Genomic DNA, 27,815 nt, shown 5'->3' on the forward strand with positions numbered 1-27,815 from the left:
CATGAGGTTGTCCACCCCTGATCTATATTTTCCTGTGCTTTGGGTATTACCATATTCAGAATAACTGATTTCATTTGACATTAAACACCAAAAACAAGCAGAGGTTTCTGTAAGTGGTTATTCTGTGGTCTTTGAATAGTTTCTCATCACCAGGTCACAAAAGGTCAGATGCAGCTATGCCATAGATCCATAATGCATGCCTCTTCCTGCACATCCACGGTTTATTGATATGTTATGTTATAAAGAATGATACAACACAAAGCTTGCTCCTGTGTCTCATCTCATAATCTGCTGTGTTCAATTACTTCTAATTGTTCTGTTTGTTTCTCTCTTACAGACACCATTGGGCATTTACTGGAATCGTAAGCTGTCTTTTGATAGTGCAGACTACTGTGAAATCAATATGCCAGTAACTGCCGCGAGGCTCATCGGTATGGCGGAGTGGCGGTGGTGTGCACCCTAAAGTAGCTAAAAAGAAAAACAGAGCCTTGAGGAGTAAACAGTCATCTCTGCAGTGAGAGGTATAGGCAGATTTCCCGGCTGTTGTCTAATCTAATTATTCAGCAAAACACAATGTGCAAGGAACTCTCCCCTTTCACAGTCACAATACATAACGATTTTTTCACCTCACAGTACCAACGGTGTTTAACTCTATGATGGGAATATAGTCTGTTAAGGCCATCTGTGGACATGAGATATCATAATCGCATGGATTCAAGCTTCTAGAAATCAGTCTGCTCAGTCTCCTTCATCATGGAACCAACTTAAACCTTAACATCTCAGCTGACCAGCACTGGACACTGCAGTCCAGTCTGTATTATGGAATCTGAAGAGAGCATGACAGGACTGTCCACAGCTGCGTTGGTGGCCATCGCCTGTAACACATTTGTCGCCATCCTTCTCCTCCTTCTCTGTCTTATCCTGTACCGAGCCTGCAGAGTCCCTTCCAGCCCGGACAGGCTTCCGGTGCTGGCTCCGAGCGAAGGAGAAACCCAGCAGATGAACGAGCACAAGTACCTGTTGACCTCCTGACTGCAGAGGGATGAGTCCAATGTAGCAACGAGCTATGGCTTCAGTGTACTCCTCCACAGGAGAGGGGACGGAGGGAGTACTGGGACTGACTGTAAGCAATAATCAGGAGTGTCCCTCGTAGTTTTTAGAATATGCTGCCGATCAGATGGCAGACATGGCTGGGCCTCACAAAGAGAGTCAGGATGAATTGTGTTGTAGTGAGGAGATTATTTTTAAACAGTCATCACTTGTCAGACCTTGTCGTGTGGAGGAATGCCGACATGAATGTACACATTTAACACACACACATACACCGAGCGCCTGAAGAAAAAGGACATGGCCACGAGGATGGATGCAGATTACACAAAGACGGAGAGGATGCAATGTTCAGTACACAAAGAGCGGCTGGCCTGTTGTTGGAGGTTTCTAAATATATCCTCTTATTTCATACTCTCTCCTGAAAAAAAGAAAACCAGTATATTGCCGACAACAGGGACTCGAGTCTGTGTGGAGTGTGTGTGTCATTGTCACTCATAAATACCAGCGATCTGCGCGGCATAGCGCCTTGCTGAGGGTGTTACATAAGGACTAGAGAGGCTTAGTTGAGATTTGTGTCCACTTCAATACGGCCCGCACACTGACATCTGCTTGTGGCTGTACGCGATGGCCCACTCACTCTGGACTGAAGCATGGGACGCACACAGACGAAGGGATCCATCATGTGGAATTCTACAGATTAAACACAGACCCCCTCCCAATCCCACTACAAATGATCAAAACCGAAAACCTAAAAACTTAAGACTTAACAAGGCACGTTAGACTTAGAAGATATAATGATGTGTATTTTAAACTTTAATATCTTTTAGTTTATATAGTCTGACTCACAGAATGTAGACTGTGGGTATAAGTGTGCCATTGGCAGCCTATTTAGGATGTTATTCTCCTCCCATTTTGCTATTTCCCAACGCTATTTTGCAACCCATGGCACCATTGCTGCATCCTGGGCGTAACGCCACCCAGGATGATTGTGATTGGTTTGAAGAAATACAATGAACTAAGAGCTTTTTGCCCATCATTGTGCAATTATGATTGGGTCAGTCGGACCATTTGCAAAAAAAGTGTGGAGATAAGTCTGGCTATGCAAGATTAATATCACAGTAACACAAAGGAGGGGGGAAAGTAGGCACAGTTTTCAGAGTATACTGGTGTGGCTTACGTGAAAATATATATGTTAAAGATACTACTGTGTATGTGTTGAATTTAGAAATTTTCCAATGTTGGTGCACCCCAGTGATGGTGCCAGAAATGCACTGTGACAGACAGCAAGGTACACTGCAACGTCCTACCATAACCATGGATCTGATACCAGGAAACCGATGTAACATCCACACTAATACGTTTCATCTTAATATGGCATGTTGAAATGAAATCGACCTCCATAAACACAAGCGATCTTGCACTGTTTTAGAATTAATCTCTGCCTATACTAACATGCTTAAAAATGCATGTTAACAGGAAGCAGATTGTCTACTCTGTGTTTGATTGCTTAGTTACAGAAAATACTATGAAGATCATGAAAAGTAAAACCAGAGATTTCTCTGCTTGGACCGATGACAAAGTGAGACAGTCAATTAAAGTGCAGTAACACAGTAGTACGGCGGAGTATGGCAGTCAAAGTGTAGTAGTAGTTGTAGTAGTAGTAGTACCCACACAAGAAGGATAAAAATAAAAAGTACGTACACCTAGCTATAGTACTTTGACTTGACAGGCTTTGATCAATAACATGTGTCTCTATGTGTTTCCAAAAGTCTTTGTTTTCAAGACTAAATCACAAGTTTTACGAGTTTTTAAACTTAAATGGGGTCTGCAGCAGCATTTTCATAGGTCTTCATTTTAGTGGTTCCAAAACACCAAAACAGTGTGGACGCTACGTGTAGACGTAACAACAATTATTTGCATTAAAATGAAAATGACTTAGCGTGGATGTAGACTAAGAGAAATGGGCTGTAAACAATACATACACTGTATACTGGGATTGGCTTGTTTTTCTACAAACAAAAAACTTTCGTCGTCAGAACTATTCAAAAGATAATCACATAAATATTCTAGAAAACACAGTGTCTCTAAACAAACTATCCCAAAACACTTTGCCAATGTTCAGTTGGCATTGTCCTTGCATTTACAGGGCATTTCATCAAGTTTAAGAATACTGGGATCAAAGATCAAGAAGACTGTAAAGACAGAGATTTCTCCACCGACAATAGCCTCAGTAGACCAGAATGCAATGCAGACATGAGACATGTTATGATTTGAGTAAAAGTCGACTCTGTCTTAAGAGGACACCATGTAAAGAAGTTCATACCACTCTAAGAAAGTCATTTTAGTAGGATAAATGACTGAAGTCAATGTAAACAACACAACAGTGGATTTAGAAAGAAGCATCTTACAACACCTCTCAAGTATCTCCTGGGGCTTGCAGAATATTACATTTTACTAGTACCTGAAAGTAGTAGTCCACAAGGGTGGCATTTTACTCTGAAAATACTACAGTTGTTGCCCTTAAATTGTGACCTTTGTTTTGCTCTGTCTAACCACACCTCTTCCTCCCAGCCCAAACGCAATACATGCAGCTACTACAGTCTACAAAAACGCAACATAAACAAAGCAGAACCAGCCCTGCAGTATGCTTCCTATTACCGCAGTAATGAGGTAACTCTTGCAGCTGTATTCTCATTACTACCCATGGCCACTATCATTTGTTACGCATTGTCTGTAAAAATGAGGTGACAGAGCAGCCCTCGCTAGCCAAACTTGTGGAGATGAAGTAATGAATCACACTTAAGAGAGAAAGTGCTGCATGTGCTCACAGGAAGATATGAAGGGCAAAGGAACTCTCTGTAGCAGGGAGAGGAGAAAAAAAGAGAGCACTGTGGCAACATTTGATTCCAGTTGAGCATCAAAGTACTGGGTGGTACTTCACTGAAGGACAGGATCATTAAGACAGAGATAGAGAGTAACAGGCAAAATAAAGACGGACACTGCCATAAGTCAAAGTAAAGTTCTCCCTGTAGATGGGATATTAAAAGGCTTCTAGCTCATCCCTGGATGGGTGCCTGGGACGGCATGTGCCAGCCAAGATAAGTTGTCTGGATATCGTCCAGAAATGCTCAATCTATTACGCTAATTCATCTCCCTGTTCATTTTCAGTAACTCTCCCCCCTCACTTTTTAGCCTAATCAACTTGTACAAAACATGGAATGGGTTTAATAAATCCCTGTAGAAGAGGTCATTCAAGTCAATGGAATTCTGATGTTTCCTGTTTAATATGTATCAAGTACCGCAGTATAAATAAATGCATTATTAATTGAATATAAATTATTTATTAACAGCTTAAGAGAGATAAGAGGAAACATACAATTTGTTATCTTGTAGATGCTGCTTTACTGTTGCACACACTGAGCAAACAAAGTGTTTTTTTTAACTGAATGAGAATAAAAGATTGTACCATTTTGCTGTGTTGGAGAGCTGACGTTAAACTGTGCTTTGCTCTGGTTCTCGAAGCAGACTGAGGAGCTTCTCCATCTTAGCTACTTCCACTTCTGGACCCTTAGGCAGCTCTTGACCCTTCTTGCCCTACACACACACAGAAGAGAGAGAGAGTGAAATCAGAAATTACTCGATGTTATGCTTACCAAGCACTTTGGGAGACCACAAACCCAGCAGGCAGGCAGTTATCCAGAGAAGAACACAACGCAATTGGACAGAAATTGAAATGGATGTAAGGTCAATAGAAGCAGAATGGTGATATGACTCCATTATATAATAATGTTTTTTCACCATATTGTGAAATGTTGGCGTTACTGCCTACAGGGCACCATTACAAAGGGCAAATTCAAAGAGATCTTCAAGTTTGTGATGTGTTATTATTATTGGCATATTAAATACACCTGCGGGTAGAAAAGCACGGCCACTTAAGAGATATATAATATGGCTCAACATTTGCCCCGTTGTGCTGTTTGGGTTTATTCTATCTCTGTTAAAGGATATTTCCAAGGCCTATTGTTATCAAAACTGATTTACTATTTTTACAGGATTTTCTCAAACTGAATTAGACTTTCATTCAAAAAGACTATACAGTAACTTCACTTGAACTTTATCAGGAAATAACATGTTGCTGGAATCAGAGGATGACAAAAGGGAAGAGTGTGGTGCAAAAGCCTAAATAATTCTACAACTGCATGAAAATAAGCACTGGACAGAAAACTACTTTTTAAGTTAACTGGCTGTCCTTCCCCTCACCAAGACATCGAACAAACTGGTTTAAAACTGTTTTAAAAATAGAGTGCTGTGGGGATGATGTTTTTTTGTAGGCTGACACAGAAATTGTTGTTGCCCTGGTTACCTATTGTTTTCTTTGATGGGGAATGGTATGTTATTAGATACACCTGTGCTTTTCTTATCATGCCATTCAATAATAACAACTATGAAATGCTATAGCCATGCTAATAATTAATTGTGTGTAGTATGTTCACAATGACAAAAATGACAACATAAAGAATACAAATACCAGTATGCATTTTTAATGTATTCCATGGATGCTGTAAAGTATATCCCATAATGCAATAAACAATGGGAATACACAACACATAAAAACTGGATGGTGGTTAGTGCTATAGACTTGACAACTAAATACAGTTTTAGCTCTAATTAAATGTCTTTGCATCTTTTACCAGTAAATTAATTAAATTGTTAGATACTAACTTTAAAAATAGTACATAATGTTTTTTTAGTATGGAAATGTGATATAATAACAAATTGTGATTGACCCCTCTACACAGTTGAACAAATGAGGGGGGACTTTTTAACTCCTCCTTTGAAACTAGGGGAGTTATATTTATATTCTGTGTAGCTGCTTTGAAGTTTGAAATGGATATAGCGAGAGGGCTGATCCAGACGGACAGCTGTGTTCCCTGAACGAATGAGCATTAAATCTCAAAGCAACATAATATCTCTGCCATGATGAATAGCTCAATAAAGCTTCCTCCACAGTGGAGAAAAAGGCTGACCGCACACAAAAAAACAGCACTTCAAATTAATAAAACTTCAAAAGTAATCAAAATCATAAAAATTCATTATCTCTCAAGATGTCAATCTGTGTTGTGATTTATTTTCTAAATTCTTTTTTTCTTGCTGGATTTCTTCCTGAAGCAGTAAATACATATAAGAGGCTCCACCTGTGTCGTACAACCCACAGTTTTGTAGGTGCTCATTTTCTAGCACTCTGCATAATCACAAATGTAAATGTTGTGATCAACGTTATAATCTGGTAGAGAAAAGTGATTAATAGATGATCACAAAATATTACATAATACTGCTTTTATATTGTAAGTGGCACTGGTGATTTGTGGGAACAAAAACTGAGGCAGCTGAAAAGAAAACAGATTAGACAAACACATTCATGCTGCACACAGCTGAACAGAACAGTGTTGTGCTTAACATAGACAGGGCTCATTTGATGCTGGCAGTCATGCAAAGATGATGAACATTTGGAGTGTGTCTGAAAAGCAAAATGATGTGCACCTTCAGGTACTTACTATACATTATGTAAATTGTGAACCACATTTATGCCAGATGTAACCAGCAAATGACAACTGCATAGACCCCACAGTAGACTCTTGTTTCTTATCACCACAGATCTTCCACAATAACCTCACACAACTGCAAGCCTATACAATTCTGTGCGTGTAACAGGCACAGCTGACACTAACTCATTAGTGACTGCAGGCTTCAGGCTTACAATGTATTCAGTTCAGCACAACAGAGTGCTCAGAACATTTTAAAGAATACTTTGGCAAGGTATACACTGTAGTAAATTTCTGATACTTAAAGCCAGAGTACTAACATTTGACCTCTCACTTTGGGAGCATAACAATTAATTAAAGTATATTTGGGGGAAACACAAGACAATAGAGGTCAAGTTGGTTCAGTGAGAGTAAAGCACTCAAAAAGTAGCCTCTTCTTACTGAATGCTCTATAAATAGGTGAGTACAACACACATATTGTATTGTTGCAGTTTGGATTGGCAGGCCACTGTGGCAGTGTTCTGAGTATATTAAGGGCCATCATGCCTATTGTGCAAGCTTTAGTGGGTTGCTGCTGCGTCAATTTTATAAGACATATTACTGATAATATTTGCTGTGGGTGTTTGTACCTGATGCTTATTTGCCACACTGGGCTTAAAATGCTGTGAGCGCTGTCAGTGGTGCTGAACTGTGCAATTATTTCCCAATTGTACGCTTTAGGGATACAGTCTGAGGTCGCTAATGAGGTAGCACTGGATGTACGTGCATGTGTTGTTATGCTGTACCCATAAAAACTGTGAGTGCTTGAATGAGAACTATTTATTTGAGTTGCACCCAGGCCTGGCAACGCCATGCATAATGCAAAACACGTCGTGAAAATAAATATTACTCTAGTCATTAGAATGTCTTCTAGTTTGCATGCACCTATGTGATCAACACAAAGGAAAACCAGAGAGGCTGCAGAGCTGACTCTAAATGGGCCCTGATTAAAGTGTTGTGACTCAGTGTGCCATTTGGTTTCCTCCTGTGTTTAGTAGGACCGCTGTGATTACTCCACAGCTCATTAAGCACTGTCATGAGTGGCAGCAGAGTCTTCAGTGACTCATCAATTGTGAATGGACTTAAGTGGGATTTTGTTTTACTGTATAGCCACAACTGGCTATGAATAATACATTTATTTTAGCTTTCTCTTTTTTTTTAGATTATTTCTCCCATTATGTCTTTGCATATGGGAGAGACAGAGAGGGGGTTGACTTGTGAAAAACATGCACACACCCCTCATCTTTGTGGGTGGTTACAGTTAGGTGAACAGCCTTTCAAGCCACTGGGCTGCCAATAATAATAAAAATTGAAAATAAATAAAGTAAAACAATTTCCAATACATTACAATTTATGTTCTGATTCTCCTTATTCCTCTGACAAGCTTATTCAATTATAAGGAACTCTCGACTTCTCTGTGGCTAATTGTTAACTGGCCTAAATGAGCAAGTGAGAGAGAAATACAGGCGATTAGTGATGCTGATAATGAGCAGCTGAGGAGGGAGGGAGAACGTGGCCTTCATTCCATTGTTAGTTGCTCAAAGAATGAATCATCTGACCTGCCGTCATTAACGTGGAGCAGAGGGGCAGACATGCATTCAGATTATTTACAGATAAGGTGGTAAATGAGGTGAAAGAACACAATAAGCTATTCAAATGCAATGGTGACAATGCAGACCACACTTCTTCCTGGTGCTTAAAGTGGCAGAAGATTTGGTACCTAATTTGTAATGTGGACAAGCTCCATTTGTATGTGCCAATGGAGCCTAATTATAAAGACAAAGCAGCAAGAGAAGAAACATAGAATTGTAAAGCAGCTGCATTTGGAAAGAAGGTTTACTCTCTTACCACTTATAAGTTGACTTAAAACGTGCATTGCTTTGGCGTTAATTAGCCCAGACAATGTAATATGATTGAGGCTACATCCACACAAAACAGTGTTTTAAAATTAAAAAAAACAATGTCCGTGCACATGAGCATTTAAGCACCTTTTCTGAAATAATTTCTGCCCATACCAAGATGCCTATGACCATTCATGTATTCTGGGCATGCATATACCAGCATTAATAGGAAGCAGATTGTCTACTCTGTGGTTGGCTAAATTTTTGTTTTTTAGGATGGTGAAGGGATAATCTGACCTACTCTCTCTCTCTGATTGGCTGGTAATCATTGCCTTTGTTGCTTAGATTGGTTAGGTTTAGATATAAGGAGGAAAACTGTTTAGGATTAGGACAAGAATACAAGATGAATTCAATCAGAGGCAGAGGAGGGCAGGCCATGCCTTCACCATGCTAGAGAAACAAACAAACATACAAAAAAATGCCTGCAATTGGTTACTTAGTCACAGAAGATAAAACAGAGTGAGAACAGTAATGGGAAAAACTAACCAGAGACCAGAGATTTCTTTGCTTGGACCAAGACAGGGGGAAAATGTTGCTAAAAGTAACACAAATATAAAACAGTCAAGGCTGTGGAAAACATAGATTGGAAAGGAGATGTTGCAAAGCACATATGGCGGCATATTAGGAGCATTATCCATCGGCAGATAACTCAGGCCAATGAGACAGAAGGCCCCACAAAAGAAGGATGAAATCACAAATGGTATAGATATAGGCCTAGCTTTGCGTTTTGTGAAACAAAAATGTATTAGTGTGGATGCAGCCTGAGAGTTTCTGTCTGGCAACTCAATAACATTCTTACCTTGGGCTTCTTACGGAGGTTAGGAGAGAGTTTGAAGCTGCTGACGTAGCCCCGGTCATCACCCACTATGATGATAGGATAGATGGGATTAAACTCGATGTGAGTCAGCTTGGCCTTCTTTTTGGCCACCACTGGCTGCTGGCAGATTGCCTCATATTTGTTGACGTTGAGGTCAAAGACATGAACCTGAAAAGGATGAATAATCAAACGAATCAATGTGTTGTTTGTGAAATGTTTTTCAGGTCTAAACCTCTGATTTAAGTTTAAGTAGAAATCTGGTAAAAAGTGACCCATCTTACTGATATTTTTAGGCTGGAGGATGTACGTACATCTTAAGAGTTTGCCTACTGTGTAAGTAAAGGCTAAATCTGTTGCTACACGCTGCCTTTTCATACATATTGTGAGTGTTTTGTCTTTTCTGTGTGGAGACTGTTGCAGCAAAAGCCTCTGCAGGGATGCAGCCTGGCCATCTGGTCAGAAGGGTGTTCCCACTGCGCACTTCTGTCCGTATGTGTTTGTCTGTGCTGGCAGCCCAAAAACCAAATGATAGACATCGTTATGCAGAAGGAACCAGATCACATATATTCCTCTTTTAGCCTATAAGTGCATTTAGACAATCTGTCGGCAACAAATGAGCCCACTGCAAAGCACAGCTCACTCCTTTTACCAGAAAGATGACTGTGCCCGGGCTGCTAGGGTTCACACTGTCTATGTGTTCCAGCACCACACAAAACATCGAAGTCATCACCTCCAACCAATCATCTTATTCTACCAGGGTATGACTTTCTGTAACACCCATCACTGCAGCCATTATCCGCAGTGTTTTTGCTTATTAGTCATGACTGATTGTGATACACAGTGACTACATTTGTAATTCACACAAGAATGTGGAGTAGAATTACATTTTACTATGTTGAAAAGATTGCCTATAAGTTATCGAACTAAGATTGTTTTACATATTGTTATCTCCCCCCAGGCAGAGGTGTGGAGGTGATCGTGTGTGTGTGTGTGTCTGTCTGTCTGCAGCTTATCTCGCAAACTACTGGTCCTATCAGCGTAATATTTTGTGTGCACGTTTTTGACTGTATGCTTAAGGATATCTCTGGGTTGAGCTGACTCAAAATTGTTGAAAAACCTTTTAACTGACTGTTTTATACCATCATAAACAGCTGACTCCTCACTCTTCTAACCGGTCGGTAGAGGCTTCAAGTTTTCCAGAAATTGGCTTGGCTAAAAACAACAAGCCTTGAAGGATACATTTTGGCCATCATCATTAGCCATTTTTTTGATTTGGTCATCTTTCCTTGATATTTGTGCTTCTACTTTAAGTAAGTAGGCGAAGAAGGTAAATGGTTTCTTTTTTGGCCTATTTTCATTGTGTTTAATTTTGTCACAAACTACTTTGTTGTGTTGTAGCTTACACAGTTAATATCATTAAAATACCAGTTAATTAATGGATAATTAAGGGATCAAACAATCAGGAAGATCACATGAATTATAGATTTGTGGCTGTGTTTCAGTTACTAAAAATACATTCATCCTCATAATAACATGGTGTTTATATTTTACATACAGTACCTGTATGCAGGAGAACCAAATCTGCTCTGTGCAACGCATTGCCGCTCTGTCAAACATAGGCTAAGTGCACATATTTATTAGCTTCTCGGATGCTTCTAAAATGCACTGCCCTGGGTCTGCTGGAACAGAGTGCACTTTTCTAGCATTTTAATTGATTTTATTATATTTAAATCAGTTAAATCATTTATTGATCACAGTTATCATTGATTTAGGTTGATTTAGTTGATGTATCAGATCTAAAAATGTAGCATGGGTTGATACAAGTACAGTAACTGAAATTTGAAGCAGTCCACATGTAAAGGGTTAACAGGACCTGCACAGAGAGCAAATATGGATTTGAAGACTAATCACTGGAGGATAAGCCTGGACCTCTCATTATTTCATCCTGACATTTTATTTCCTCAACAGTCAGCTCAGATGGAGAGGCAAGGACAGAGAAGAGATATTTATTTGCACTGTACAACTCAGTGTCATTCTTATGCCTCAGCTTGCCAGGCAAGTCATTATCCTTATGAACACATGTACACATACACGTACGCACACACACACACACGCAAACACGTACGCCATTGTGACTGACATTTTGCTGTGTGGCAGCAGCAGCAGCAGGCCAGGTTTTCATCAACAGAAAATACACGTCAAGGGGCCCATAGCCCATGCTGAGTCACTGAAGCTCTACCAGACACTTGTCACAAAAAAACGACAAAATTGAATGGCAAACAATCTGCTATCCTGGGGAAGATAATGCCGATTAACATCATGCACCACGACTGCACCAGTAAATGTGGGAATTCTAACAATATTCTGCCATTCTTCAAAATGTGACGATGACCAAATGCCAAGTTTAGCATTGGGTTAGACTGAATGTAACAGTCATTTAGTGGATCCAGTTAATTCTGCACACCCCTGTTAGATGACATTTAAACTATCACAAAATGTGGCATTACAGTAAATACTAGTATGTCTGTATATAATGACTAGCTCATGTCAACAAAGTTGAAGCTATTTTTGCCCAAGCATATCCTTAAAATCAGAATGAAATGATAGTTCAGTTTTGAGTTTAGCACTTTGAGAAAAAATGGAGCAGGCGCACTGACCTTGATCGACTCCGTTTAATATTCTTGTCCTTCCTGCTGCTTAGAAAGGAGAGGATATTGTGCTTGTGAAATGTGTGCCAACTGATGAGCTTTTAATGAGTTTTTTAATAGCTGCTGAAAAACGGCTTTTGATCCAGTTTCAGGGAATAAATTACAATACAGGACTGAAATTTAATATGCTTTCTAGCAATGTCATTTAATTAGATTTTCTTTTCTGTGAAGGATGTTTACGATTAAATATACCGTTGTTTTGATTCTGGGTTTAAAATATGGTCGTATGCATAACCAGTTATTTATGTGCAATTTGTATCCTACAAAAGGGACCTTTGAATTGTAGTTGTTGTTTATTGTTCACACGTCTCACGTTCCAATCAAGAGTGATGTTTGGTTGTGAACTAATTTACATAATTGTAAGTATACTACAATATGTGTTGTGCCTATGATGACTGTATTCTGGCATCGTAGAGGACTGGACACACATACACACACTATCACATAAGGTGTTTCTCAAATTGCTCAGCTCTCATTTCCTTTGTCACTCTCGCTCGACTTCACTTGGCACAGTGGACAGGAAATGTGTCAGACACAACACACTGGACTTTTATAGCATGGTGCAGACTGGTGCGAAGGCAAACAGATGGGGACAGCTTGAAGCCATACTAAGAAAATATGTGAAGATAAGCAACACGGCATCCACTGAAATTACTTTTGGCTGGAATCAATAACCCTTGGCAGGGCTGGAAGCTACCTTTGTCACAAGAAACCGTGTTTGAACAAATTCAATTGCCTGAGGTGTTTCACATTAATCTGAGGCTGAACATTATGAACACAGTAAGGGTTTAGTCAGATGGGTCTATAACTATATTAGAAGGATAATGAGGTTGGTGGCAGGTGGTAGGTGGAGCAGCTGTTTGTGATTTCTAATGATGTGCCAGGTTATCCAACCAAGCTAATGTTATTTTAGATGTGTGGTGGTGATAATCATCGCCGTCAGACAAAGCAACTTATAGGCCCCTCATACAGGTCTGAGACTTGTTGTGCAGTCAGAGTTAATCACATGGAGTCATATAAATACCAAACATTTCATGTGTATTATATTTTAGACGTAAGGCAATCAGCAACTTCACAAGACACAACCCAAAAGTAGCAAGGAATTAGTTAAATGTTACAAGAAAATTACCTAAAAATAAGCATACAAAAAATAAAAAAGGTTAAAAACAAAACAAAACAAAACAAAAAACATACAAAAAGCAAGGGAATGGATTGAAAAAAGTGCTAATAATAAGTATAATTAACTCTGAATATATAATTTATTTTAAATACGCATTGTCTAATAATTAGCTTAAAATATCTTTCTCTCTCTTTTTTCATTCTTTTAATTTACAAAAAAATCATTTCCACGTCACTTTCATGACAGATTTTCCCAATTTCTTACAGTTTTCGGGAAATCTCTTACAAAGTTGCTCATTACCTTTTTATTTCCTAGATTATTCTTTAGGCCAAAAAGAGAAAAACATGGAATGCTAAACTTCTACGTTAAGCTGTGAGCTGCAAAATGTAAGTTTAGATGTACACTTACTGTTCCATCTGTTGTGACAGCAGCGAATACAGTGGAGGAGTATGGAGACCAAGCGACATCACCAACGGCTGCATTCAGATCGAAGGTGAACATGGGAGTGCTGAAAAAACACGCAGACCTCCAAGTAAGAAAATCTGCGACTTTTCGTGATGTTGCACAAATTGAAAAACAAGAAGTGCTACTTATCTCAAGTAGGTGTTTTCAATAGAATCTAGAGATCATCAGAGAAAGATCGCTTTTGCTACATCTATATTATTCTGCACTACAGACATAAAACTGTGCACTTTACTTATATGGTCAAAGCAATGGCACATCTGTGACTTTCCAGTGGTGGAAAACCCTCTGAGATGAAACACAAGGGTCCTGCACACTGTTTTCTTGCTTTATTAACTTGTGAAACACCACTGAAAGCAGGATGAAGAAATGAAATATTTCTAAGACACCAGGCAAAGACAAGTCTTCTTCAAATAATAAGGAGTGTATGTGTGAGAGAGAGTGAGAGACAGAGTAAGCAAAACATTCCATTTCAATAGGTTGCAACTTTGGCAACACAGAAGGACAGACTTACATGCATACATGAAAGCAATTTGCACCAGTAGTCTGTCGGTAATTTGTGTTTCATTTACTCAGGCAGAAACTAATTACACATCCAACACCTGAGATGGCCTTCTAGGCACATTCTGCAACTGTGGCAGGTCTCAAAAGGCCCTATTCAGGGGTAGAAAATGTCTACCATCAGCAAGCTCAGAAAAATAAGTCAAATTGTAACAATGTTGAAATGTGCTACCAGAAATGCATTCAAAATAGCTTCAGCAGTTCAGTGAATTTCAAATAGGGCCACACACACAACCTCAAATCTATATCCCCTCTTTGGTTGAACTGGACACATTGTGTTTATGTGTGATATTGGTTTTTTTTTTATTTTAAGTATTGTTTTTCAGCTTTTTTATTTTGTTATAGCTTTAGATTTACTTTTTTGAGGTGCATGCTGTCATTGACACTTCTATAGAAGACCCTTACTTAAAGGTATACTAATCCCAACTCAATCAATAACTCAATCATAATTCATGACCCACTGGATGTGTGTGGCGGTGTATTTTGCTGCAAAGAATATGTCCTCTATGTCCTATGTTCTGTATTTTTCTTTTTTCCTATTATTTTTCCATGTTCAGGATGTTTATGGGCTGCAGCCTTTGTGCAGTGGTTTGTAGCCCCCAGCAAATAACGCAGATGAAGTCACAACTTCATAAAAACGTAGCAACCAGGTAGCAGCAGAACAAATCCGAAAAGGAAGCTATGGAAATCACTGACACAGCACTGAAGAGGGGCAAATGTAGCGAGGTGGAAAGCCAAGCAGACAAAACCCATTCCAAAATCAGAGTGAATTTGGGTTTTGCTTTCACTTTTACTTTTGGTGGTGAACTCTGAGGGAGAGGATGGGGATTAAGAGTGATGCAGAGTAGGCCGGTTTGCTGGACAGCTTAGTTAGCTTGCTTAAGTGTCAGCTTTTCCATTATAACAAATGTAATGCTCCTACAATGGTAGCTGGTAGTGTACGTACAAGCAGTGTAAGTAGGTAGGAGGTGCCAAATTTGAATGTTGTCTTTACAATCAATGAATGATATTTCCTACATAATATACCTTTAAATACAGTAAACTCACAAATAGTGAGTATAGTGATAATAAATTGACATATATAACAAAAGGGAAATTTTTGAAAAGATATGGGGAAGTTTATTGGAGTTTCTTAAACTCGTTGCTTATTTTCAGGAATTTATTTTTTACTTGTTGAATTTCTTGCTTTTGTTGTTTTGTGTGTTTGAGGATTTTTGTTGTTTTTTTTGTAATTTGTCTGACCATTTCACTTGTTTGTAATGTTTTGTTGAATTGATAACCCCAATAAAAAAGTATAAAAAATAAAAAAAAACCCTCACAAATAGTATATACAGAGTATTTTCTCTGTAAAACCAACTATCAGTGAGGAAACCAAAATGCACAATCAACCAAACGTAACACTCTTCTCATTATTTGCCCCAGCCTCCATTATTGATTTTTTTGTAAGATGTGCCTTAGATGACAAACTGTGCTTCCATGCTGCTGTGTCTGTTTGATAAATAACATGCTCTCTGGTAGGTGCAGAATATGTCTGAAATAAGGTGCGAAAGGATAATAAATCTGGCCCAGAGCCTTTTAAAAGAAGGCTTTTTACAGCAAAATGATACTGCACATACTGTAAATCCAAGACTCAGACCTGCTAGGATCAATAAATTATGTTCAAGTATATTTGTAGGCTGAGGTGAGTTTATCAAGCTAACCCTCTGTGTGATGAGGACACTTGATACAGGTCTCCTCTATTACTACTTCAGCTCATTCAGGATTGTCATGTGACAGTTTTGCAGAATACATTAGCCCCCGCCTTCAAACAAAAGTAACACTTTAAGTGGAAAGCTCTCACCCACTCCTGAACAGTGTGGAAAAGTTTGTGAAAAGTTGTCTGATCCAGTCAGACCCTCTCCTTGAAACAACATGTCTTACAGCTATGGGATGTTATGGATCATTCTTGAAAATCCGGTCTCTCATAATGGGAGGATGATTACTATCATTATTCAGTCAAACTGTGTGTGCTGACAAGAGGTGGGAGGCACTGTGGGTTAGTCAAATAAGCAAGGAAAATTATGCGGGATTCATAATGAGTATACAATGGTAATAAAGACAAATATACTGTAACATTATGGAAGGATTACAGTAATGATGATTATCTTGTCTGTATTCCACTGAACATTTGAACACAGAACATTAGTGATGTTGCTAACTATGAAAACATAAATAAAGAATAAAATTGCAGTTTCTGTTGCTACCCACATCATTTCATTCCCATAAGAGATAAATGATACATTTATCTTCCATCTCCTTCGAGCCAGCTAGTTTTACTTGAATAATGCTGAAACTAAAATATAAATGTTATTTTCATAAACAGTAACAATAGCTCATTGACCTTTTTTCCCTCTGTGTATGTTTCTTATCCTTTTTCTCCCAATTTGACACGACCAATTCCTCATGCACTGTAGTTCTTGTCACTGCTTAAATCCCACTGTCAGCTTAGGGGGAATACAGCCAGCCATGTGTCAAGTACAACACATACAGAAACATAAGCTCCTTCTTTTCCCCCAACATTGAAGAGTGTCACAGAGAGACTGTGATATCAGATATATTTTCCCTGAAGGTGTCACCCTCATCTTTGAATGTATCCCAGCCAACCAGTAGACGTCACTAATGCAGCAACACTTGCATGTCCCTCAACAGCTTCCCACCAGCTAATACTGCCAGTTGTGTTTGATGTGACGCCCAGGTAAGCCAGAGGTGTCAGAGATAAAGCCATAGTCTTTGTGATTGTGGGCAAGTACTGTCACTCAGTAATAGTAATAACATCACGCTATCTGAAAGCCGCCAAGTTTTTCAAACATGTACAACAACGTGTTTGTCATGGACATTGTGTTTGTACTTCCTGATATAAGGCATGATAATAATGGAAACCTGGAAAACTACACAGAAATGGAAGTGACATTTGATGAAAAATTAAAACTGAAGTTTCAGCTAAAAACTAGATAAAATATAGAAAAATATTGTGTCAAGTGATGTCACATCTACAGTATCTGCAAGTACTCATTCTTCCTCTCTGTCAGTTGTCTTACTTGATGGTATGGTCCCAGATCTTGACAGTCCAGTCTGAACTGCAAGAGATGAAAACCTTTGGGTGGAAGTGGTTCCACTTTACAGCATCCACTGCCATGCTGTGGGCATTGTAGGTCTCCAGAAACTGGCTTGAGTAGGTCTTGGAGCACTAAGGAATAAAGGCAAAGTCTTGATTTGGACCAAAGTTGGTGGTATAAACACAAGATTTTTTGAAATATTTTACTATTTAACACAGTCTTCAGTGACTGAACCCATTCATTATCTGCTGGTAGCAGCTGCAGCTGTAACCACTGTATTGGGGAACAATTTTAAAAAGAGCTGTCAATTTATTGTATTGAAAGTAGAACTATGTGCTTTTACCATACTATAATTAAAGGGTAATACATGTGTAAAGCAGTGATTTGCATATGTCTAAGCTTTTCTATATTTTCTCTCAAGTTGCTCCAAGATGCTTCCTAAAATACTAAATGACACCGAGGAAAATTTTGCTGCACACAATAGTCTTTTCTTTGTCTCATCAGAAATATATCATCTTCTTATTTAGAGATTACTAAATTCTGATGTGTTCCTTCTAAACTTGCCCTTGGGAGAAACACGGAGCAAAAAAATATATCAGCAGTTCTTTTACTGTGGCTTTTCAGAAGTCAGACGAGTCTGAGAACAGATAAAACACACAGACTTGAGACAAAATTCTGTAATTTTGCAGGCTCATTTATAACAGTTTTCTTTTGGAGTGGATTCCATTCGGAAAAATAAAGATCAGTGCAGTGAAAGAGGAAAAAAAGTGACTATAAGATCTTGTATTAAGATCAGGCTGAGACAAGAGGGATACTATTTCTCAGGGCTTAATTTAAGTATGAGAAAAAATGGTAAAAATCTAATATGTTAAAATGAGCTCAGTTATTTCTAGGAGACGTAGGCTGGACAAAAAGTAGATCTTATTTTGAATTTTCCATTCCTCTGTGGATAACCCAACCAGTCCAGTATCAAATTAAAGTTTCTGTGGTAACGCCATTCCTGCTCAGTTTAATCAAATCTTGACTATAATCCAAGCTGTTATTGTTGTTGGTCTTGATCTAGGAAAACGCTGCGTGGAAATCAAGAGAAAAACGAGGCATAACTAGACATCACTCTGAGTGGATAAAGGTCCCTCCACGGTGCCGCAGAAGAAATTATTCGACTAGTTGTCTTTATGTATAGTAAACAGATTAAATAAAAAAATTAACTATATGAACTAATTTAGTTTTCTAAGGTAATTTTCCACTAACAGCTGATAGAAAACACTCCCTGTATCACTGATTGGAGAAAGGTTAGAAGTCTTATATACCTGACAGTTTTAAAACCCAAAAAAGTTATTTAATCCTTCGTGGTTCAATAGTAAATTGCCCTATACATTTTCACAGTTTGTCTGCAATTGACAGAATACGATTACAAAAGTACCAAAACAGCAGCAGAGTTAGATTGCAGGGATAAATAAACTGGACAACTGGATAAAACGGCCAGACAGCTTGAGGGGACAGCTGTTGCACTTCCAAGTACTGACAGTTTGATTGTTGACCTGCAGCTAGGTGAAATATTCTTTATCTGTCCTCCCCTGGGGCTTCTGTGCCGCTGAACCTTGAGGTGACAGACAGCACATATTTCATCACACATACTGGGTGTGTGTCTGCCCATATGTCTGCAAGGAGGTGAGGTAAGTAAGGTGATTTCACAGGAGTGGAGCCAAGGTGCGTGTTTCTATATACGCAGTATGTATCTAACCATCATGGGAAGCAGGCAAAATAGGCTGCTGCTTCACTTGTGATCTCACCTTAATCATGCTGCAAAGCACAAAGCCTTGTCAAAGTACACTTAGAAATGCTTCAAAAGAGTCTGATCGATGAGTGGGGGGATTTAAATTTTCTAGATCAGGAATTCAGGGATGGTTCTCCTGATATGAGAAGAAATGGTGGACCACAAGACAAGTGAACAGCAACTAATGAATGTCTTGCATTAAATACTGCTTAAGTACAATGGGGCACCGCACAAAGCATGAATATTTTGTCCTAAAGTATCTCTATCTCAACTTTTATCTAAATGAGGTTAAATGTCACCAAAAGCAATAGTATAGACCAAATCAATGTCACGTTGTGCTAACACTTTTTCATAGACAACTTCTAATTGTTTGGAATTGCAAAGATATGTGAAACTTAAAAAATTCTGTTGTCATTTTCAGTTATAACTGTAGCATTTAAAGATATATAGTTTAACACAGTGGTCTGGCATTCCTGCTACGATTACTTTATGAGCTGTGCTGCTTTGCCAGCATCTTTGATGTTCTATTTTGACTGGGGACTAGAGCAAAATGTATTTTAGCCAACTATTTTTTTCTTTGAACAATTTATTAAATGACTCAATATCCATGTGCGACATCGTAGATATATACAAAGAGACATCTACACAAATACATGTGCACACATACACTATCGTACATGTACATACAGGTAGGTATTGTACTTTTATCCCAGACCTCTCTCAAAAAAAGAGCAAGGAAACAGCTAACACAAGAGAGACTGTAAGAAAGGATAAATAATAAAAATAAATAAAATTAATAATAGTGAGTCAATAAATAAGGTAAAAAAGTACCTAAAATAACCATCACTGTGTAAGCTATATTTGGAATATTTCCTTTATTTTATTTCACACATTAACTGATAAAAGCAGCAGTAGACAGATACTTCAGTGTTCTGTGAAGTGAAATTACACTTTTTGTCAATGGAGTCTGGAGGCTTGGAGATAACGTCTTCAGTTTCCCGTCAGGATAGGCTTAAAGGTTATGCTGTATTTGGAACATTTTCAGTGTTTTATGCTAACTTATTGAAGCAGGGGAAGTCCTGCGACTCCTTTGTTCTAAAACGACTGTTTTTTGTTATTTGCTTTGAGATAATGCCCCAGTTCAATCAGATAGTTTTAGGTGGGTGTTTTTTTAGATGGCTAATAACATATGAACCAATTTAAGCAGCGTTTTATGTGCGTGAGGCAGGAAGTTTCTACCCGAGAGTTAATGTAAACAGACACTGTGATTCAGTCTATTCTTTGAAGTATGTGCTTTTGCATTCTTTACACTTCCTGCAGTCAAGAATTAGCCCTAACTCTCATTATCTCATGATCAAACAATGTATTCTTTTATGATTATGTGAGATAGACTTCCCTCGAGCACTGGGTTTAATCTTAGAAACATCAGCCAATTTCAATAATGTGTGCATTAGTCAGTGAGCTGTTTTAATAGTTTTGTCTTATTAAATCAATAGAATGAGGGCGTGCTAACTGCAAACGAATGAGACTTTTATGAGTGTCTTTCTGCCTACGGTAACAAGAACATGAGAAAGGAAAGCATAGAGAGGATGGGAGGCCAGCCAAAAACTACCAACTGTCTGATGTGGACAGAGAGAGCCTCTGCTTAAGGAGACTCATTAAACGCTTAATGTCAAGCCTGAGGGGTTCCGAACGGGCCACATGGCCACACACAAATGCATGCAGGCACACACGCGCGTGCGCTTGCACACACACACACACACACACACACAATTAATGGAAGCTTTCGAGCTTGTGCACCCTCTAGAGTGCAAGCCCAGCACGATATCTGTAAGTGCACCACAAGCAAAATGAGCTTCCGTTTTTCAGGGTAGATAGTGGGAGACAGTGTGAGGCCCCAAGACGATCCTAATGTCATTAAGGGGTGGTGCAGAAACAAAACACATTTAAGGGATAAGACTTTGCTGCACAACATCAGCAGATTTTTTTAATGAATTTTCAGAAGTCATCCTAACCAACTAACCTCACAAAACCTTTTCTTGGTTCTGTACAGTGCCTCGAAGTCAGAACTTGCAAATGAGTTTGACTTTGGCAGTACATTTCATATTGAAACATATCAAGGGACATAACTCATGAAGAGTTTTATAGGGTTGCAAACTAGTGGCCATTGGTAAGTTTAGGGGACCAAGGTATACAGTGATGGTTGTTGAGCTACTGAGTGAGCCACTGTGAGCCAGTAGGACCAGCAACAGTAGTTTAGCCTAAGTAGATATAATAAAGATATAATGCCAGGTCAAGCTGCAGAGTGGTGAGAGTGGGACTGGAAGAACCTTAAAGGTACATTAGGTCAGGGCTAAAGAGGGGTGTCACCTGTCAAAGGGCCAGTAGATCTACTACTGTCCCTAATTCTCTTACTTAAATTGGTCCTCAGGATGCAAGGTCACTGTGTGGGGGGAATCAGAACTGTAAGATGGGTGGCAGAGGTCAGAAGATGTGTGTCACAGTGGTTGCAGTCATCAGGTGAACTAGCTCAGCTGACAACCCTCCCGTGTCAGCCTGCTGAGGTTAGCCAGGAAAGCCTTCAAGCCAGTAAGAGGGGCTCGGCCTAACACTATACACAGAGCCTAATAATGGGTCATTATGTAATCTTCCATAAGACTGGTCACCCAAATTTTGGCACATTTAACTATGCATTGATAACTGGCAATATGTAAAAAATTCCAGATTTGTTTTCACTGTCCTCTTCTGCCTGGCTATTTGTCAGCAGTCATTCATATGCTCTCTGGGTGGCAATGCTGTTATAATGCATAATTGATACTAAGACAAAACAGATTTCTGTTAATCTGATCCACAAAAATTATACTGTGTATCCATGGCTGTGTTTGAATATCATTTTAAAAATGAGCATATTATTACACTGAATGAAAACTATTAGCACAAAAGGTCCGTTAAAGTACATTAACAAAGTGAACAATACAGTACCTTATAAAGTGTTGTTTTTCAAAAACTATTTTGTTATTTTATAGGGTTATAAATTGAAATAGTTAAAATTTACAATTCAAATTATAATTTCATTTTTTAAACTTTGTTTAAAAAGTGACTAATAAATCTACCTCCTTCCTCTTATGTTTATCAGTTTAACACCTACCCTACTGTATTGTATTACTATAGGTGATTTTCCTGTAATGTATTATGTATCACAGATTTTTCTATATCATTGTTACTGTGGCTACAGTGTGAAGTATCTTGATGTTATTGTATCTCAAGCTATGTGGTTTTCCCTCACCCCCTGGTTAACATAAATGAATCATGTCAACAAGATGCTAATGTAATTTTAGAAGTGACCTATGTCATCCAGCCAATAGCATAGTTGAATCTGGGTAACATACCTTGTGTATTTTCCCCTCCTCTGTGCCAACTAGGAAGAGATAGTCGATCTGTCTATGGAAGTCAAACGATGTACCACAGGCTGGGGACAAGAGACATTCAGCACTTAAAATTCTAATCTGACATCAGGAAATATTTAAGGTTAAATACTTTGCATGAGTATCAAAAGTCGTATTGTAATTACGTACATGCTGAGTGATGGAAAACTTACTGGTGCCAGGCTGCTGTGCATCCTCTGGTCCCTCAGAGACAGCACCATTTACTGACAGTCTGATAATGTCTGTAAAGACCAGCTCATTCTGCAAGCATGCAAACACACTGTGATGCATAGATAAACTGTATACACAGATAAATTATAAACACACACAAATGAAAACAAATGCAAACAACTGCACTCCGATATTAAAGTTGAAGTTACAGAGAGAATATATGCAAATGAATATAACACCCTGGCTAACCTTGACGAGTGTCCAGGACACAACTCGGCCATCCGATGACACAGAGTAGAAATTGTGGTTATTGTCCATGTCATCATTCTGCCAGCGCACCTGAATAAAAAACGAAATAAATGAATAAATCTACTGAACACAGATGAAAATGGTTTGTTCTAGTGAACCTGAAAAAGGTCCATGTGCATCCTCCATAAAAATAATGTTTGACAAAGAAGATACTTTCATGTGACATTTCCTTTACTTTTCAGCACTTTAAATTCTCTGCCAGGTTAAAGTATCATGCTGATGTTAGAGACTTTAACAGACCACTTCCACTCCCAAATAACTGGTTTGGGGTAGCTCTCAAAATGGCAAAACTTCCAAGTAAATACACAAATGGAGACAAAGTAATTGTGCAAAGGTGGAGTGACTGGAACTAAAGAGACACCCTGAACTTCCATCACTTCAGTCTTGTCCCCTCTTCTCACCTGCCAGACAGGGTCTGTGTGTTTGCCAGTCTTAGCTGTGCTCTTATACACAAGCTCCAGTCCATCCTCCTTTAACTTGAAGACAGCTACACAGCCATCATAGAAGCCTGCCACAACCAGACAGGAATGCTGCTCATGGATGTCCAGGCACAGAACGCCAGAGTCAGTGGGGTAGATGCACTCTGGAAAGGCAGAGTTCTTCAACGAGTAGTAGATGAGCATGCCACGCCCCTGCTTACTGAAGTCGTCTGGCCCCAGAAAGATATAGAGGAGATGTGATGGGAGGGCGCAAAAACAAAGATCAAAATACCAAATATGCCTTATCTGCATAGTAACCATTCAAAATCTGATTTAATTAGGTAAAATTAAAATAGCCTCGAGAACATAGCTACTCACTTATGAATAATCATTTGATCCTGTGAACTTACATGAACCCATGCCCACAGCAAACAGGTCCTGATACTTCTTATTCCTGTTGAGGACAGATACATCAATCATTCATTCATTCTTGTAACAGCAGAGGGGACATACAGACAGTGAATTAGATGGAAAAAAGAGGGAAACAATCAAATACATAATCTTTGAGACAATAGAGTGCCACTAGTTTGGAAGCTGCAGCTACATATTTCATCCCAGAATAATACTGCAGATCATAATAACAGTATCATAATGATGCGCATATTGTCAACCCCTAACTGTATCTAGACATTTTATTAAGGTCTATGTTATGACTCTAGTATTTTATCTCTGCTTCTGTCTGTTGCTGTTTCTTGCTGCTACTGCTCTGTACGTCTGCATGTTATGCCAGTTGTATGTTTTTGCTTTGTGTTGCGTGCACGGCTATTTGTGCAATAAAGCTATATGTTGTTGTTGTGCCATTGTTTTGTTCTCATGTTCTTCTGTTTCTTGTTGCTTTGCATGGCCTGTGTTATGTCTTGCGAGTTCCTATTTGTTGTTGCTGCCGCAGTCTTTATGGTGTCCCTCTGTGATTGTTATTAGAATTTCATCATTTTATAGGTTTCAAAACATCTTGCTAAAGAACTACAGTTGAAAATTAGCCAGCTGGCTAACTATGGCACAGAAATGTTGATTTGTGTTTGCTGTCCTTATAAATAAAATAACTGAAATAAAATGAATTCATTCAAAGGGAATGTTAGCAGAGTTTTTGAGGGAACCAACCAGCAGAGGGCAGTGACAGACAGTCTTTTGGCTTTGTCAAACTGAAATTTCCACAGAGGGAGAAGAGTACCCTCCTGGTCCCTGAACTCATCAGAAGCATCCTCAAAGTATTTGAAATCTAAAAGGGCATGAAAGAAGGGCAGGGGGAAGAGGGGAAAAGAGAAGAGAATGTGTAGCAACTTTAGTATCATATGGGATTGTGGTCTATTATTTTAGCACTTGACATATTAACTAAAACATACCTTGTGCTATGTCATCGTAAGTATTCTGATTGACCATACGTTCACAGATCTTGGACATCTTTCCTACTTTTGTGATGTCGTCTCTCTATAACAGAAACATGACAAGACTTTGGACGGCAACACTGCAGAAACGTACTTTAAACACTGCTGTTTTTCCTATATATTCATTTCTCCACCTTGTTATATTATCAGAGAACAACATAAAAACATGAATCAGGATCAATTATCAGGAATCCTGGGTAGTCACATTGTTCGCTTTGAAGATACACTCTGGTAAAAAATAAAATAAAAAATGAGCATTTAAGATATCATTACTTGTAACACAAAAAAATGTGATTTATATAACCAAATGTCCCTGCTGCTGAACCTATATAGGAAACACAACAGGCTCTCTCAAGATCCCTAAAGCTGTATACGGACTTACGACCAAAAGAACCCTGTGGCTGAGCAATTCAACTCATTTAACACAACCCATCCACACTGAGATACACCGGCACCGAACATGTGAAAACACCAGGAGGAGGGGTTTAGACAAGAAAGTTGGTGGGTGCTCCATTTACCTGAGTCTCCATCGGCATCATCTTCTTTTTGCTTTTGTCATTCTCTTTCTTTGATGCTACAGCTTTCTGTTTCTCTTTATTTTTTTCTTGTTTCTGCAGTTCATCCACATACGCATCATAGATCTCCCACTGCAAAGAGAATAGAGTTATTACAGTCACCCCATGTGAGCACAAACAGTATATTCAGAAGAGTGAAAACAAGCCCGGCCCAAACATCTCTTTTAAACAAGTCAGGGCATCCAGTACCTGATTAGCGGTGGCAGAGAAGATGCTGCGTGGAGGAGGTTCAGTCTGGCAGCTTCTTTCCTAAAGGAAAATAAAAATAATGCCACTGAAACTCTTGAGGATATGGGTTGAAGTGAAACATAAGATGGTCCTCTCCCTCTCCTTCCTACCCTCAGCGGGTTATTGAGGGTCTGGGAGGCCCTCTCACTGAAGTTGAACTGGTTAGTGACTTTTGGCTCCTTCCTGTCAGTTTTGGAGGTAACACTGTCTGGTCTGTCCTCTTCTCCAGCTTCCTCCACCTCCCCTCCATCCTCTACAGGTGTTGCCTGTGGAAAACCAACAGCAGCTCAAGTTACACCTGACTTATCAACTTCATGAAGAAATGTTGATCAATCATCCTCTTCAGCACTGTTCAAAATGGAAGATATTGCTCAACACAAACCAAAGCTCTGATTTCAGTTCAATAAAACATATTTTTACCGGGGTTTCTGGTTTCTCCTCATCAGGTTCTGCTCCAGTGTTGACTGTTGCAGTCTCTGGACACATTAGAAATATTAAATCACATTTTGACAGCATAGAAAATGAACACACAGCTCTTTTTTTCAGGTAAGCTCTGAGCTTGTCCTCAATTTTATGGCACATGTTGAAAGTGACACCTTGTGGCCTCATATATGCACTACACCAGAGAGGAAAGCACAACACTACATGCTACAAAAACACACTAGGCAACACTTAGTGCAGCTGTTATGGAAGAGGATAGTTTATCAGCCATGGCTATCTCACAAATTATTACTGTGATCTACAGAATATTATTGCAGTTTCAGCAACTACCCTCAGGGAGAGCCTCTTTGGCCCGCAGTCTACGAGCCTCATCAGAGTCTCGATGCAGCAGGCTGCCCTCCAACACAAAGTGAACAGCCATCTGATCCACTGCACTGATAGGCTTGTAGGAATGCTCCTGGGAAACATAACAAGCAATGATGTGAGGAACAGCGAACAGAGAAACCTGTTAGTTTTATTTGATTGCAGTTAGGCAAGGGGAAAATCTATGTTAATGAACTGCTTATAGGACAGGATCATTGGTTGGGAATAGCTATCTAATAAATGGGACTTGCTGAGAGGGAAGTAAGAATGTCTGCCTTTCTCATGAAATAATCTTCAATATAAGGTGGCTTCAGTATTGCAGTGATGCATCTTCAGTGAGTGATATAAAGTAATAAGCCTGGATGTAACCCTGTTACCTTGAAGCTGTAGCGAACAATATTTTGGGGGGCATGTGGGTTGTTTGCAGTCAGGATCCTTGTGATTTCCTCTTTCAGCTCCTAATGAAGTCATTGTAGATAAAACAGAGTGTATAACAGCACAGGTTACGCATGCCTTACTAATTTGGAAAAAGTGTTGATTCCAGAAAAATTACAAAAAGATGATGATGAACTATTCTAGATGTAAAATAAAAAAAAAATAAGCAACACCAAGAAGGTCTGAGGCAATTCCCCACACAGCCCATGAGGCTGACTTGAGCAATGAAGATCTCTTACAGCCTCAGTGAGCTCCAGTTGATCTGGAGGTTTAATAAGTGCTTTCCCATGAGACCACTCGTCCCATCCATCAGCTGTATCCACACCCTCTTCCTCATCCTGTAACGTCACGAATAAAACAGATTTATATGTCTTGGTTAAGTTGGAAATTTCAAGAAATGTTAAAACACATGTGTTTCGTATAATTATTCTAACTGCAAGCAAATGCCAAAATTCAGAACTGTTAGAAACTGGAGTTCTGTAACACCTTTGAAAATTGGAAGTGCACCCACCTTTTTCTTACTCGAAGCTTTGGTTGACTTAACACCAGGTAAAGTTACCTTCTGAACAGTTGAGCCCTGTGTGAAAACAAATGCAAACAAGCTAAACGGTTAGCTTCGATATTAGCATAACGAAAAACATTAAATAAACAACGGTTTACTAACAACAGCAACAGTCTGCGTATAGTTAACTGCACTGCGTTTACTTTATTCAAGTTGAGACGTATCACTTTGCTTAGTAAGTTAGCGTTAACTTAGTTAAAACGTTAATGCTAGCAAGGAAAAACATTTAACATTACCTTTCTCGTGAAAGCTGCGTTGCTCGGCAGTGGCATTGCGAAGAGTCTACATTAAAGACTTGACCAAAAACTTAGCGATTAAGGCTTGTCAAAATACCGCACCACGACACAAAACAAAGAAGGAAACTTTAAA

At 39.0% G+C, this 27,815-nt stretch overlaps 1 protein-coding gene across 1 annotated transcript; it reads right to left on the reverse strand.

Annotated features, from left to right (window-relative positions):
* Positions 1-1,588: 1,588 nt before the first annotated feature.
* On the reverse strand, positions 1,589-27,726 carry dnai1.2 (dynein, axonemal, intermediate chain 1, paralog 2). Its single transcript, XM_042501762.1, has 20 exons — positions 27,683-27,726; positions 27,396-27,461; positions 27,124-27,222; positions 26,827-26,907; positions 26,417-26,543; positions 26,066-26,121; positions 25,756-25,911; positions 25,607-25,666; positions 25,361-25,489; positions 24,801-24,885; positions 24,559-24,676; positions 23,808-23,851; positions 23,380-23,627; positions 22,919-23,008; positions 22,672-22,759; positions 22,463-22,542; positions 17,279-17,427; positions 13,587-13,686; positions 9,333-9,518; positions 1,589-4,644 (listed from the first exon to the last, which is right to left on the reverse strand). Exons 1-20 carry the CDS (start codon positions 27,716-27,718, stop codon positions 4,543-4,545), a joined length of 2,100 nt encoding a protein of 699 aa, XP_042357696.1. The 5' UTR covers positions 27,719-27,726; the 3' UTR covers positions 1,589-4,542.
* Between the last annotated feature and the right edge of the window lie 89 nt (positions 27,727-27,815).

Source organism: Plectropomus leopardus, chromosome 2 (assembly GCF_008729295.1).
Source record: "Plectropomus leopardus isolate mb chromosome 2, YSFRI_Pleo_2.0, whole genome shotgun sequence".
In the NCBI taxonomy this organism is placed as follows: domain Eukaryota; kingdom Metazoa; phylum Chordata; class Actinopteri; order Perciformes; family Serranidae; genus Plectropomus; species Plectropomus leopardus.

Coding starts and splice junctions, on each gene's coding strand:
- dnai1.2 (XM_042501762.1), bottom strand. CDS start 27,718: ATGCCACTGCCGAGCAACGCAGCTTTCACGAGAAAG. Junction 27,462..27,682: donor ACGCAGCTTTCACGAGAAAG/GTAATGTTAAAT, acceptor GTTTTCACACAG/GGCTCAACTGTTCAGAAGGT. Junction 25,667..25,755: donor CCCTCAATAACCCGCTGAGG/GTAGGAAGGAGA, acceptor ATTTTCCTTTAG/GAAAGAAGCTGCCAGACTGA.